The following is a 15606-nucleotide window of genomic DNA, read 5'->3' as shown; positions in this document are numbered from 1 at the left end:
AAGAAAGCTTTGTAAATGGTTTGCACAGCCCTAATAGCTAATGAGCTCGACTAAAACATTCAGCACATCTGAAGGCACCAGTTTGGAGAAGGCTGTACAGGTAGTCCTTACTTAACAACCCTAACTGGGACCAGCAACTCTGCCGGTAAGCAAAGCAGTCGCTAAGTGGGAAATCATGTGACTGTGACTGTGCTTTTTAGCTGGAAAAAGACAAGGCTACTCAGTTTCACACCTTCTGCTTTTGTTTGCCTTCTAATCACTCCCCTGCCTTTTGGAATGCTCGGGTGTCTGGTTACTGTCTTGTACACATCAAAAGCAATATGATCGTGCCACAGCCCAGGGCTAGGAGCCGTAGGCGTGCTATGCAAACAACGTAGTCTCTTGAAGTCCCTTTCTCTCCAATCTCTCCATTCTGTTAAGGTCAGGTAAAGGAGGGGTTGCCTACAGAAATCGCTTGCTTTTTTTTCTTCTCACTTCCCTCATGGAGCAGAGAGACTGGAGAGAAAGAGATTTCAAGAGAGTACTATAAGCTGTTTGCATAGTGTGCCTGTGGCTCCCAGCCCCAGGCTGCTGGTGCAATCTCATTGCTTTCAATGTGTAGAAGAACAAACAGCTTACTGTTGTGCAATCCCTTTCTCTCCAATCTCTCAGCTCTGCAAGGGGGAAAAAATGAAAAAATTACAGGTCAGGCTTAGGGCAACATGTACTGACTGTAATGGTGATCACGTGACTGAGGGATGGTTGTAAATGGTTGTAAGTAGGCCATAAGGGTTTTTTTTTCCAGCACTGCCATAATTTCAAATGGTCACTGACAAATGGTCAGTAAGTGAGGACTACCTGTAGTAGAGGATTTCATAAATTTTACTGTTTTGTTTTTACTCCAAAGGAGAAGACATGTTTTAAAGAAGAGTTTATGGCTTATGTGGAAGGTAGCCTAAGTGAACATCTGATATTTTCTATATAATCCTCTCTCAGGTAAAATGAAGCCCACTCTTCAGTTAAATCCTGTAAGAGAACGTGAGACTTTTTCACATGGCCTATTTTAAGATCAGGAAGCAGAGAAAGAAAGGTTGCAGAATGTGAGAGATACGTAACTGAAAGCCACAACAGCACTCTCTACCTTGTGGCAAAAATAACTCAAAAAATGTCTCCCTCTGATCATAATTGCTAAAAACTGATGTACCGTGATCTACCGTTTTGAGGTGGGGAACAAATGAAAACTGTAGAGTAAATCCTAAGATAGGATTGCTACACTGCAGAACAAAAGCAAGCCCTTATAAGTTCCCCAAGCCCCAGCCCTGCTCACATGAGGAGTGAGTGTTCTTCCCCAACAGCTAATCACTTTTAGGAACTAAACTATCATAAGGGTGTTTGTCATGCTACACGTTCTGTTTCAGGCAGCAGTGCATTCTTTCCTCCTCTCTCATAACAATACATGCTGAAGAAGCACATACAGAAGCAGAAGTAATTGCTACATTTTCTGAATTTGCTTGGAAAGTGCTAAATATAAATATCCAAGGTTGGACAAATAGGAATTCAATTCATCTCCTTCGCATTAGTGCAAATCGCCAGTCCTGCTACATGTACTTCATTCAAAAGGGTTGGACCCCATTAGCACAGAAGGAACTGTTTTATCAAAATGCCTCTTTCTTCCTTAAAAAAAAGCCTGTAAATGCTATCAGTAAGGTTGGGGCTTATGCGTATGAGGTAAAGAAAGCAAAGACAAATTAGGTATGAGGAAATTCATTGAATAAATGGACAAAGGAACTAATTGTCTGGAGAGTGGATACACAGAGTGGATTCAGTAATTCAAGTGCCTTATTACAGAAAAGTCAGGTTAAACATCTAAAAAGACGGATTATTTTATTGAACCAAGAACATGAACAAGTCTCATCTACAATTTCAGTGATTTCCTGTTTATGGCATTCTGTGATAGTGAACATAAGTGGACATAACTATAGAAAGCATAACAATCTTATCAAGAGCATCACTCTGATTTTTGAGGTGCATTGCTTTGGTTGCTCCTAATTAGCTTTGCAAGATGATTGGACCTTACAACCAGTAGTCCCCCTGGACAAGAGGATAATAGTTTACGATGGTGAGAGTTGTAGCCAAACAATCTTCTTAAATTTGGGAATCAGCTGGACATATAGGGAGCTATAAAGAATACTTAGTACTTTGGAGTTGTACAGAGGGATTAGAGCTAAGATACAGGGTTGACTCCAGGGCTTTGAGGCCTTTTACAAGATGCATCCTACACCTTTTCCTGCTTATAATCTTGCAACTTGCATTTGCAAGGTTCACTTTTTCTTTCCTAAATGCAAAGCACTGGAATTAAAATTTGCAGTCCATTATTGGTAAAAACTGTACTGACGTGCTAAAACACACACACACACACACACACACACAAATATAATGACCAGAATTTGGGGAATTTTGCATTTCAGAAAAATAATGATGGCGGCTGCTCTGCAGCCAGAGAATAGACTGGAACGCAGAACTCAAATAATAGAGGGAAGAAGAGTTATCAGCTGTTGAGGCTCAGAATTTTCCTGACTCCTGTAATGGCACTAGCATGGCCTTAGAGAAACAAATGAGTCCATAGCAGAGGCAAAATTTGCACTTGGGAATAAAAATTATACTCCCTAAAGGGGAAAAAATGTAGTATAGATAATTTTTGCATTAACAGTGACTATCAGCTTGCAGGCAGGGATCAGAATGCTTCCCTCACTAATGGCAGCTGGAAACCTGCAAACCTGTTTCCTAGTGCCATTAGTTCAGAGTGTGCTCAGACTTGGGCGAAAATGATTTCCTCACCTACTGAAGGCTCCAACAATGTGCTGGTCAGCTGTGTTAATCCCTGTTCCATGTTAAAAAAAATAACAGATAAATTGTCCTCCAGAAATAATCTAGCTCACCAGATCTAACCTCTTCCCTCTCTAAACAAACTGCCTGCTTGGTCACCAGTCTCAGTGGCAGAAACTAAACATATCCTACACTCTCTAAAATCTAACAAGACACTGGGCAAGGCCTTTCTGCCTGCTGAGCTTTCTAAGTCATATATTGACTGGTGGGCCCCATTACTAGAGGCCTATTCTCTCATATAAATAACACCGGTTATATTCCTGTAGGATGGGAATTGTCTATTGTAGTCCCTATATACAAAAAAAGGAGACAAAGGAGACCCCAGAAATTATACACCTATAAGCCTAATTAATATAGTGGCTAAGATGTATGCCACATATCTCCTACGTAGAGTATGACTGGGTGTATGAGAAGAAACGTCTAGTAGAAGAACAGGCAGGGTTCAGGCCTGAGTGCTCTACCATAGACAATTGCATTACTCTATATCATCTGATAACAAAGTACACATCAGCAGGAAAACAGCTGTATGGCACCTTTGTTGACCTTAGTGCAGCATTTGATCATATTCACAGAGTCATTCTATGGAAGAAACTGGCTGGAACCTAGACTCCTATGCCTGGTTAAGTGTGATGGTTGCCTTATTCCCAAAGAGACACAGACTCACTTAGTCAGGGCTAAGGATTTCCGGTTTATTAGGAATAGAATGCATACACAGAAAAAGACGGGAATGAGCACATGGTGTGCGAGGTAGCCGGTAAATAACCGCAGTGCGGACCTGGTCCTTCTCCACCCCCCATTGTCCCAAAGTCCTGATCCGGAGTCTTGATGGGCGATCAGGGTGCGATTCTGGAGTCTCGATGGGCGATCAGGGGGATTAGCGCTGATCACCTCTGTCCTCTTCCTATGTCCGGCGCAGGTGTGTCCCCTAGGGTAATGCAGAGATGTCAGGGAGATAGGATGATGGCTTCTCGGGTCAGGGCAAAGGTATGGTTCCTTTGTCCTTTATTGGTATTTGTCTTTTAGTGCTTAAAGGATTATCACTAATTCCTTCCTCTTTCCTTCCCTTCTCTGGAAAGGCATGTTCCCCATTGTGATGCATGTATGCATTGCAACGGGGGACATGACATACTGCCCCACCCCCCAAAAAAAACTTCAAGGTGCCGGTTTGGCAGGATACGCTTCATGGAAGCGTTTGACAAGCCGCTGCGCTGAGACATCCCGAGCATGCACCCACTCAGGATGGGGGAAATGTCTCCAGCGGACCAGGTACTGGAGGGTGCCCCGTAGCCTTCGGGAATCTAGAACCTCCTTTATTTCAAAATGCTGTTGTCCATCGATCATGATGGGAGGAGGTGGGGGGGGGGTTCGTTGTGCCACTTTGAGGAGGTAACCGGTTTCAGTAAGGCACAATGGAACACCGGGTGTATGTGTTTCAAGTTGTGTGGCAATTCTAACTTGAAAGTTACCGGGTTGATTATTTCCACTATTGGAAATGGGCCAATGAACTTGGGGGCTAACTTCTTTGAGGGCTGCGGAGACTTAATGAACTTAGTGGAGAGGTAGACCTTATCTCCCACTTTGAAGTCTGGCTGCGCAGCGCTGTGGTTGTCCGCATACCGCTTGTAGGTTGCTTGGGCTTCGGAGAGATCCAGCTGAATGATTGGCCAGACGTTGGCTATCTGCGCCACCCAGTCATCTGGGGAACAAGGCGGGGCCTCTGGCTGTGGCAACTCCAGGATCGGAACGAAGTCTCGACCATAGACTACCTGGAAGGGGGTGTGACCCATGCTCTGGTGCACTGCATTGTTATATGCCACCTCAGCAAAGGGGAGTAAGTCTACCCAATCATCTTGCTGGTAGCTTATGAAGGAACGCAAAAATTGCTCCAGGGTGGAGTTAAGGATCTCCGTAGAGCCATCCGTGTGGGGGTGCCAAGCAGTGGACAATGCCTGCTTGGTGCCAGTTAACTTCAAAAATGCCTTCCAGAATTGAGAAGTAAATTGTGTACCCCTATCTGTGACCAAGCGGGAGGGGGTACCGTGTAATTTGTAAATGTGATTTAAAAAGAGGCGTGCCAGCTGTTGAGCGGAGGGAATGGAGGCGCATGGGATAAAATGTGCCTGTTTCGAGAAGTAGTCTTTAACCACCCAGATGACCGTTTTTCTCTGGCTGGGTGGCAAGTCTATGATAAAGTCCATTGAGATTTCCTCCCAAGGGTGGGAGGGGCTTGCCACCAGCTGCAATAGTCCCTGGGGCTTCCCCGCTTTTCGCTTGGCCATAGAACACGTAGGGCAAGCAGCAACATATTCTTTTACATCCCTCCTAAGTGTAGGCCACCAGAATTGTCGCCTTACCAGATGCAGTGTTTTCACAAAACCAAAGTGCCCTGCCGTTTTGTCATCGTGAGAATGGCTCAGAACCTCTGCTCGTAATTGCTCCAGCATGTACAAGCTATTTTGTTTCCAAGCCAAATCATTTGCAAAAGAAACATTGTGTTTATTTGCTTGCAATCATGTATCCGTTTTTAAGGCTTGTACGAACTGCTGTTGCAATTGTGATGAAATTGACATGCGTCTCCCTCCCCTTGCGGGCGGTTGTGCCGGGGTGCGCTGCGTTCCATTTTGGCTGCGCGTGACAGCTTGGCAACCCAGCTGTGTGTCGGTCCACACAGTACCTACAATGTCGGATGCCTGCCTGGCATCCTGGGGCCGCCTAGAGAGAGCGTCAGCTAAGAAGTTCTTTCATCCTGGTATGAACTTCAGCTTAAAATCAAAGCGGCTGAAAAACTGCGCTCAGCGAACCTGCTTGGGGCTGAGGCGTTTTGGGGTACTGAGCGCTTCCAGGTTTTTGTGGTCTGTCCAGACCTCAAAGGGGCAAGTGGCCCCTTCCAGGAGGTGTCGCCATGCCTCTAAGGCAGCTTTGACGGCAAAAGCCTCTTTCTCCCATACATGCCATCTCCGTTCTGTTTCGGAGAACTTGCAGGAGAGGTACGCGCAAGGCTTCAGCTAGTCATTTAAATCCCGCTGAAGCAAGAGCGCCCCAATCGAGAAATCGGAGGCATCTACTTGAACTACAAAGGGCTTGGTGGGGTCGGGGTGCTGGAGAACCGGTTCTTCTGTGAACAGGCTTTTGAGGTGATCAAAAGCCCTTTGGCATTCAGGTGTCCAGTTAAGTAGCGCTCCTGGGTTTCGTGCTTTGCGCGTATCTCCCAGACCCTTGGTGCGGAGTAAATTAGTTAGCGGCAAAACAATTTCTGCTAGACCCTTGATGAACCCCCTGTAAAAATTTGTAAATCCGAGAAAACTCTGTAGTTGCCTCCTAGTGCGCGGGCGCTCCCATGCCAGGATGGCCTGGACTTTCCCAGGGTCCATTTCGATGCCCCTCTCAGAGATTCTGTAGCCCAGATAATCTATCTGAGATTTATGAAACTCGCACTTAGAGAGCTTGGCAAATAGCTCTGCTTTGTGGAGTTTCCTGAGCACCTGCTTAACCAAGCGTTCGTGCTCCTCTTCAGTTTCAGAATATATCAATACATCGTCTAAATACACAAGTACCCCCTTGAACAAGTGGTCGTGCAAGACCTTGTTAATCAATTGCATAAATACCCCTGGTGCCCCTGCCAAACCAAACGGTAACACTTTGTATTGGAATGATCCCAGTGGGCAATTGAAAGCCGTCTTCCACTCATCCCCCTCCCGTATGCGTATGCGGAAATAGGCTTCTCGCAAGTCCAGTTTGGAGAATATTTTCCCCTTTGCCAGATGTGCTAATATGTCTTTGATTAGGGGTAAAGGATATTTGTTGGATATGGAAGCCGCATTCAATCTGCGGTAGTCTGTACAGAGTCTTAATGTCCCATCCTTTTTCTCTCTGAACAAGACTGGGGCTCCAAATGGCGAGTTTGCGGGCTCGATGAAGCCTCGTGCTAAATTCTTGTCCACAAACTCCCGCAATGCTGCCAGTTCTTTCTGTGTCATTGCGTAAATTTTGGGCTTTGGCAAAGGTGTGTTGGGGACCGGTTCTATCGCACAGTCAGTCTTTCTGTGGGGTGGGAGTTTGTCTGCTTCTTTTTCCCCGAACGCATCTGCAAACTCCCCGTACCTGTCTGGCAAGCCTTCCAGGGCCGCTGCAGCCAGGTGTGTGGTTGTAGACACTGCCCTCCTCACTGCAGCACGGGGAATTCGTTCCCCTGTAGGTGCTTGGTAGAAGCCGTCTATAAACGTGATCATCCTGGTTTCCCAATTTATGTAGGGGTTCCTTCGTACCAGCCACGGAATGCCCAAGATGACTAAAGGGTGGCCCACCAGTGCCACAACAAATTTCAGTCTCTCCCGGTGGCTGCCTAACTGCAGCGCCACTTCTCCAGTGAATTGGGTGACCGGGCCCCCTCCCGCTGCCGAACCATCCAATTGCGTAAAAACTATGTGGTGCTGAAGTGGAAAGCATGGGAGATTTAAATCGGCAACCACGTCCGGGTGCATTAGGCACCTGGAACAGCCGGAGTCTATTAGGGCCCAAACTTCAATTGACTTCTCCTTGGACTTTAGTTTAACCTTCACGTACAGGGTGGAACAGTTGGCACTCACCCAGGTGTCGCTGCGCCCATTCTCCTCCTCCACCTGCCCCCTGGCACTTCTCAGGGCAGGTGGCTGGCATTTCCCGCCGGTTCTTCCTCGTCGCTCTCCTCTTCAATGGAGTAAGGTAGATCTTTTGCTCCGATCTCTCCACTGGCCACTGGCATCTTTTTGGGTGCTGTGGGTGGTTTGCCCGGCGTTTTTCCTGGCCTGTCAACTGCCTTTGTTTTCGGGCATGCTGCCGCTTTGTGGTCCTCTTTCCCGCATCGAAGGTACTGCCCCTTGGCGAACCGTTGCTCCCTCTCCTCTCTCCAGGGTTGGGGTGCTGGTCTCACTGGTCCTGCAGTGGTTCGGGGTTCCTTTGCCGTCGCTGCTTGTTGCGCCACCCTCTTGGCTTGTAGGAAGGTTTCCTGGGCATTTTCCGCCTTACCAGCCAGCAGTATCCACTTGATTAGAATGTTTCGGTCATCTCTTCATAATGCCCACCTCAGGACGTTCAGGTTCAGGCCCTCTTTGAAACGTTCAATTAGGGTAGACTGCGACCAGTCCTCCACCTTTCCAGCCAGTGCTTGAAATTCCATGGCATAATCTGCCACAGATCATTGCCCTTGGCTGATTCCCCTTAGGGAACTTTTCGCTCTCTCCTTCTCTAAGGGGTCTCTGAAGTGCAGATCTAGTGCCCAGAGAAACTCGTCGCAGTAATCGAGCTCTGGGGCATCTGCCTGGCATAGCTGCACATACCAGTCAGCCGCCCTTCCTTTGAGTTTGTTCGCAATGGAATTAATTTTGCCCTTTTCTGAGCGACAATATGGCCCAAATTCTTCCATGTAATTTTTTGCGTTCATCAGGAAGAAGGATAATGTTGCTGGGTCCCCGCCGAATTTGACCCCGAGGTCTTTCACTCCCGCTCCCGGTGGGCTCCAAACCACATCTGGTCATCTGGGCGTGCCTCGGGCTGCTGGGGTTCTCTGGTCTCAGTGTGGGGATTCCCTCAGCCAGACTCCGAGTGGCGTTGCCTCCATCTTGTGCTGGCTCCAGCCTCTTCCCAGCGGTCGCGTCTCCAGGGTGGGAGGGGGGGAAGATGACCTCCTGGTGGGTTCTGCGAGGTGAACTCTGCCCGGCGCTGCCTCAGCCTCCTGCCATCTCCGTCCTCACCCTGGCTGTCGCGTCTCAGGGATGGGAGGGGGGTGATGAGCTTCTGGTACCTGGTTCCAGCTCACCCCTTCCTTGGGATTCCCACTCGACTGACAATCTCAGGAGCAGCTGTTCGATCGACTCCAGCCTCAATTCCACTATGCTTAGCCGCTCAGCTGTTTGGGAGCCTTCCTCGGTCCGTCCGCTCCGGTGCCTTCCCTCAGCTCCTGCGATTGTTGGGGACAGCTGGTCCCGCGGCTTCTTAGACTCCCCGAGCGTTCCGGGCAGGGGTCCTGCCGTCTCTTCCAGGGTGACCCACTCATCCTGCGACTCTCTGGTGGCTCCGAGTGTCCTGCTCCTCCCGGTCTCCTCCTCCTTCGAGCTTGATCCCGAACCCTCCTGGACTTCGTGCCGTCTGGGAGTAGGGTTCTTACCAATCACTCGTGCCGTAGAGTCGGGTGACCCATCGCCGGTCCTCTGGTAGCCATCTCTTCAAGGGTTGAGTCTTTCCATCGCCAGCTTGGGTCCCTCACAGATGAAATCTGGAATGGTGCTGGTGGAAAAATTTTTTTTGATTCCCGTCTTTATGTGATGTTGCCTTATTCCCAAAGAGACACAGACTCACTTAGTCAGGGCTAAGATTTCCGGTTTATTAGGAATAGAATGCATACACAGAAAAAGACGGGAATGAGCGCATGGCGTGCGAGGTAGCCGGTAAATACCCGTGGTGCAGACCTGGTCCTTCTCCACCCCCCATTGTCCCAAAGTCCTGATCCGGAGTCTTGATGGGCGATCAGGGTGCGATTCCGGAGTCTTGATGGGCGATCGGGGGGATTAGCGCTGATCACCTCTGTCCTCTTCCTGTGTCCGGCGCAGGTGTGTCCCCCAGGGTAATGCAGATATGTCAGGGAGATAGGATGATGGCTTCTCGGGTCAGGGCAAAGGTATGGTTCCTTTGTCCTTTATTGGTATTTGTCTTTTAGTGCTTAAAGGATTATCACTAATTCCTTCCTCTTTCCTTCCCTTCTCCGGAAAGGCATGTTCCCCGTTGTGATGCATGTATGCATTGCAATGGGGGACATGACATTAAGGCTCTGTATACAAACACCTGTCTGAAAGTCCTTACAGGAGCAAATGGCATCCTGACACACAACATACCTACTACCAATGGTGTCAGACAAGGATGCGTTCTCACCCGAATGCTATTTAATCTCTATGTCAATGTCATCCCAGGATACCTCTGCTCTCAGGATGTCCATATGCCGAAGATACTTAATAAATCTATCAACGTTCTTCTGTGTGCAGATATGGTCCTTATGGTGCAGTCTCAAGCTGACCTAAGAAGACTACTCTGGAAGTTGGGTGCTTATGGCACCATTAACTCCTTGAAAATCAGTAAGGCCAAAGTAATGATATTTGGAAAAGAGGTGAACTAAATATACCTGGTACTTGGACAGGGAACCTATGGAACAAGTCAACTCTTTCTCATATCTAGGGGTAGTTTTCACCAGCATAGGGTCATGGATAAACCATCTTAAAAGAAGTACAACGAGGGCCTCAGCCACCTCTAAAACACTTCTGAACGTGCTGAATTATAAAACTGCTCAGGTACCTTCATCCCTATATTGAAGGTCTATAAGACTAAAGTAACACCTATAATGACCTATGACACAGAACTGTAGGGTCTGTTATAGTCATCATTACTTGAACAAACCCAGACCCACATCCTAAGATCCCTTCTGGGAATAGACAAAAATACTCCAGCCTCTGAAGTTAGAGCTGAAACAGGCACCCACTCTATTAGTGCTCAGATTGACATAGAGACACTTGCTAACATCAAATCCTTAAAATGACTGACCCAGAATAAAAAGACCTTTCCACTAGAAATATATCTAACTATGGCCCTGACACAGGGCCAAAGAACAGTCCTAACCAGAGCAAGATTTGAGCTCCTGGATTCTATGTGAATCATGGGCAATTTCATCAAGTACCTTATCCAGAGAAGATCAGTATCTGTGGTGTGCTCATATCCACTTTGACTGCCAACTACTGTATATGCTTCAGCCAGAGCACAGCATTTATAATAAAGTTGCCGGTTGACATGATAGGCCACTGGGACCCCATCAATAGGCTCTCTTACTTCCTCCAAGTAACACATGGGCACTAAGAAAGACTGCCAGGTTTATAGCTAAAGCCATTCAACTGAGAGCTTCCTATCTAGATCAGGTTGGGGTCAACTGCCAAGGGAATGATTTTACCTGATTGTTTCATTGAATATTTTTTATATTTCTGTATTATTTTATCTTGTTTGATATGGTCATTAGAGTAATCAGTAAACAATCAACTAAACTAATGGGTAGCAGAATATGTTAATCAACATGCCATAGGAAAGTGAAAGTGGATTCCCCCCATCCCCATATTGTCAATTCATGTTGTTCAATTTTTTTTAAGAAAATACATTTTAAGTGGGTCTTCATTACCTGGTCTTTGTGTTGTAGTGATACTATCTGAAAGAGAGAAGATTATGGTTATTTTAATATGTGCCAATTTATTGAATTGCTTGTTGAAACAATATATCGCAATATCTATCCCTAGCTCTGACTGGTATGCCCATGGCATTGTTAGCAAAATAAAAAGGAACAAAATAAAAAATAGTACTTGGCTTTGCTGCTACACTTGCAAAAGGTACTAGCCTGTAATTAATTAATTATATGTGTGTGGGGGGCGTTGTGAATGACTGTCAGTGGTATACATCTCAACCTTGAAAGTCAAGTTAAAAACATACAAGTACAAGCACTAGAAATATTAATAAATTAAACTAAGAAATTCTACTGTCAGTGGGACAACATCATAACATTCTGCTCCCAAGATCTGCTGGAATAACCCTGTTTTAATGGCTTTCTGAAAAACAACAGGGTAGGAATCCATGAATGAGAATGAATGAAAATGATATATGACCAACAAGTATCTGCTTAGAAAAATGTATGTTTATTTTGAATATGTTGTTTAACCACAAGTCTGTTCATGTGCACACATGGCACAGAAATGTATACAAATCTGAAAGCATGACCAATTTGATTGTTTTTGATGAATGAGTGAGGGAATCAGTCAAGCGTACAAAGTTGTTGAGAAATTCTGAATGTGAGACAGACCATGTCTTGCTACTGCAAAATTTGGGAAATGCAGTGTGGGCACGGATTGTACAAATCAAATTTTTGCTCTTCAGTAAGTCACTGAGAAATGTATAAATGTGAGAAAAATATTTGAATGTATCTTTATTGAGTCAGAGAAAGCATGTGATAATGTGAATAAGGTTTGAATTATGGAATGCTTTCCATTAATGCAGAATTGAAGTTTTGTTGCTGAATGTAATAATGGCTGCTGATCGAAATAACATGCATAAGAATAAATGAAATGTTTAGCGAATAGTTCAACATTAAGACAAGGATGTTTTTTTAAATAATTCCTCCCTCCCCTGGGAAAATTGAATAAACCGTTGTAAGTTTTACATAAATGGCAAACTTGGAGCAAGTAGAAGAATGTGTATAGCTTGGTAGAACGTTTCCTAAAGGGTGGAGAACTTCTGAGATGTTCAGGTAACAGCAGAATGATAGTGTGTACTTCATGGTCTGTTGCAAGTAAGGAATATTTCTTGGAAAAAGGGTGAAAACAGCCATGTATAAAGTGTGCTTCTGCCCACTTTCTTATATGGAAATGAAAATTAGGTATGAAAGGAGAAATATAAAAGTAAATTGAATACAGTGTTAATGGGGTACTTAAGAAGTGCGAGTGATAAAACAAGCAGAAATAGGATCAAGAATGAATGGGTGCACATCTTTTGACAAGATTCCCAAAACAAAGAGATGAGAACTTTCAGGAGCTATAGGGAATGTATGAAATGTTGTAGGCATGTGGGGAAGGAAAAAGAGAAAATTGTGAAAAGGTACAGTGAATGGTGTTGGTGTAAATGAGCTTAAGCGATGTATCTCATGCTTTTGATTTCTTTGGCTTACAATTTCTTATTCCTTTCCTGTACTCTCTACAACACTGTTTATCCCAAAAGGGAACAGCATGCTGGCTATGTATATATAGGTAGGTAGGACCAAGTCTGCTGAGTTGAATGAACCTTTCAGCTAAGAATGTCCATATACACCTGTTAGATTAGATCCAACAGAATTAGTGAGTGAAGAGCTTCTAAAACTAGAATGGAACTAGACTTATAGGATGCTGCCCCTCATGTTGACTACTAGAATTTGAATTATGGGAATGACCCTGAAGGTTCTTCAGGCTCTTGCTTGGCTCCACCCACTCAGGCTGACCAAGTGAGTTTGCCATGATCAGGAGAATGATAAAAAGTCTCCTGTTCATTTGGCTTGCTGGATCCAGAAAGACTTCCTCACTGTGGGGTGTGTATCTTGGCTTCCCCTACATCTGGCTCACTCTTAGTTCCAGCTTTGGAGTGCTCCTTGGCTCCAACTGTTCCTTTGCCACTTCTGTGACGTCTCACTTGTCTTTGGCTTGATTTTTGCTTGTTCCATGATGGGGCATTTATGATTCACTAGGTTGTTTCTTAGACTCTAACTTCCTGGCTTATCTTGGACATTTGCCTGCAGCACATTAATTGTGCAATCGTGGCTGTATGTTATTAAGCCAGTTAAAAAAACAAAAGCAAGATGCCTGCTATTAGTGATTATCTGGAAAGAGAAAGCAGGGAAATTAAATCTAACCCTTGCTTCCTTACTTAACAAATGATGTTCAGGAATTCCCTTTTTCCAGAAAGTTATATGCACATTGCCCAGCTCTTCAGTTTGGCACAGAACTGACATGTAAATTGTGAAATAGAGAGGACTGCTTTCTTACACATAGTGTTTAAGGGGGCTTATACCATAAAATTGTGCATTGAATTTCAGGCATCACATTAGTTTTACTCATGACACTCTTGACTCTAGCAAAACAATATGTTGTCTAGCACCTTAATGCACCTTACAGGGGTATAGCCATATCAGCTCAGTGTGGTAGGTGCTGAGGGACCAAAGTCACCCACTGAGCTCTATGATCAACTAGGGACTTGAATCTGGAACTTTGGATCTTCGCTGTCCAAGATCAATGCATTCTCTGCCAGCCTGGCCTCTAGATTGTGCCTTTGGGCAGCTGTATTTCCTGGAGATAGCTTAAGACTTTTGGGGTTCTTTGATGAGTCCTTTTCCCCAGGAATCTTCAGCTTTATACCTAGCCTTTTCTTCTATATGTGGCCCTGCAGTAAGCAAGCACTACCATTACTTGTAGCTAGCTTAGTTAGAAGATGAAATTAGCTACTTAATTTTATGTTCTTCAACCAGATGCATTAGTTAACTCTCATGCCAAACTACTAAAAATCTGTAAATGTAAAAATGTGTTATAAAATATTTATATCTGAATGACAAAGTAAGAAAGTGCCTGAACAAATAACTCCAGCATCTTCCCTGTGAGAACAGTCATGGACTCCCCAGCCCCGATTAGGACAATTCCAGAGGTAGGATTCATACCCATTGCACTGAACATTATCCAGGTAAATAGGACCATATCCTTGACCAAAATATGCTGATTGTGTTGCTTGGATGGCTCGTCCACATCCAAGCTGTCTGCATACCACATCTGCATCTTTCAGGTCCCAAAGATCATCACAAACGGTCCCCCATGCTTCGTAATAATGTCTAATTTCAATGCGGCCTCGACAGTAATGACTTCCATTTACCAATCGGAGCTCTTGAGGAAAAAAAAGATAATAATAACATTGTTCAGTCATAAACAGTCAGAGACAGGTAAGATAAACTGCTATTCCACCTGAGGGAAATATTTTCACAACTGCAGGGAACTTTTCTGTAGGGAACAGGATTAATAATGGTAATCAAGGTATGAAGATGTGAGAAAATCTCTATCTTTATAGGGACTCAACTTTTGGATGCCTGTCTGCCATCACTACCCCAGAGCAGCAAAAAAAAAAAAGGGGGGGGAGTGAGGAAGAGGACCATAATGAGAAAGAATGGAAGAGAGGACATTCCACTGTAGAGGAACTATTCAAATATATAGCCACAAAAGTCCTCCAAACAACTGGAAGATCAGTTGATAATATGTACTGTGTTGTCCCTCATCCCCTCCTTGAAATGTGTTTGTCTGAGGTCCTTCATGGACAAGTAGACAAAAGGCTTGGCAGAGGAAACCTGTTGCTACATCACAGATAATCTCTCAAATATTCCAAATAAATGTAGATGCTATAAATAAACATTCTCAACTGAATGGAGATGTACTGATCTTTTGATAAAATAATTGCAAATTTCATTCTATGCTGAAACTATTTTTAAAAAATCAAAATGGGTGTGGACCATGGCTACAAAAATTTGCCAGCCTTTATTCTTTGGGGACCAGCATCAGCTCTATTCTTATCTTCCACTGAGGTTGAGACTTGGCTTAGGATAAGGCTTAGTTGCATGTCTGATTGCCTGGGGTAGTAGCTGCCTTTCTATCCAGCCAAGGTAGCCTGCAATGGAATTATACACAGAATAAAGACCAAATGTTGCCGCCATGTACAAAAGTTAAAATCAGTTTAAGTATTAAAATCACTCCTTTGAATTCTGGTGCTGGACAATACGTTGAGAATATCTTGGGCAACAAGAACAAGCCATCTAATAATAAATGAAGTAAAACCAGACTGTTTACTGGAAGTACTAATAGTGAAGCTAAAACTTAGATAGCTGGAACCTAATCTACTTCAAAGACAAGAGTCACTGGAGAAGACCCACATGTCGGAGGGGGAAAGGCAATAAAAAAGAGGCTAAAAGAAGGCAAGGTGCCTAGATTCCATCACTAATAACAAAAGCATGAGCTTACAAGGATTCAAAGAAGCGAGTACTGACCAACAGTCCTGGTAAAATGATGTCCCTTGGGTCATGTGGAGTCAAAAGTGACTGAACAAATGAACAACAAACTTGTAAAGCTCTGGGTGAAGTCTATTTTTTTCTCACAGAACCACCAGGATATATGACATTAAATGCAC

General features: G+C 44.7%; 1 protein-coding gene across 1 annotated transcript in view; it reads right to left on the bottom strand.

Annotated features, from left to right (window-relative positions):
- Positions 1 to 15606, bottom strand: part of DMBT1 (deleted in malignant brain tumors 1) — a 294810-nt gene that overhangs the window by 14489 nt on the left and 264715 nt on the right. The window contains 2 exon segments of the mRNA XM_063307816.1: positions 11232 to 11240; positions 15004 to 15031. Of these exon segments, the coding sequence (XP_063163886.1) occupies positions 11232 to 11240; positions 15004 to 15031 (37 nt within the window).

Source organism: Candoia aspera, chromosome 6 (genome assembly GCF_035149785.1).
Source record: "Candoia aspera isolate rCanAsp1 chromosome 6, rCanAsp1.hap2, whole genome shotgun sequence".
NCBI lineage: Eukaryota > Metazoa > Chordata > Lepidosauria > Squamata > Boidae > Candoia > Candoia aspera.
The sequence above is the reverse complement of the archived record's forward strand: the minus strand, read 5'-3'. Positions and strand labels throughout refer to the sequence as shown.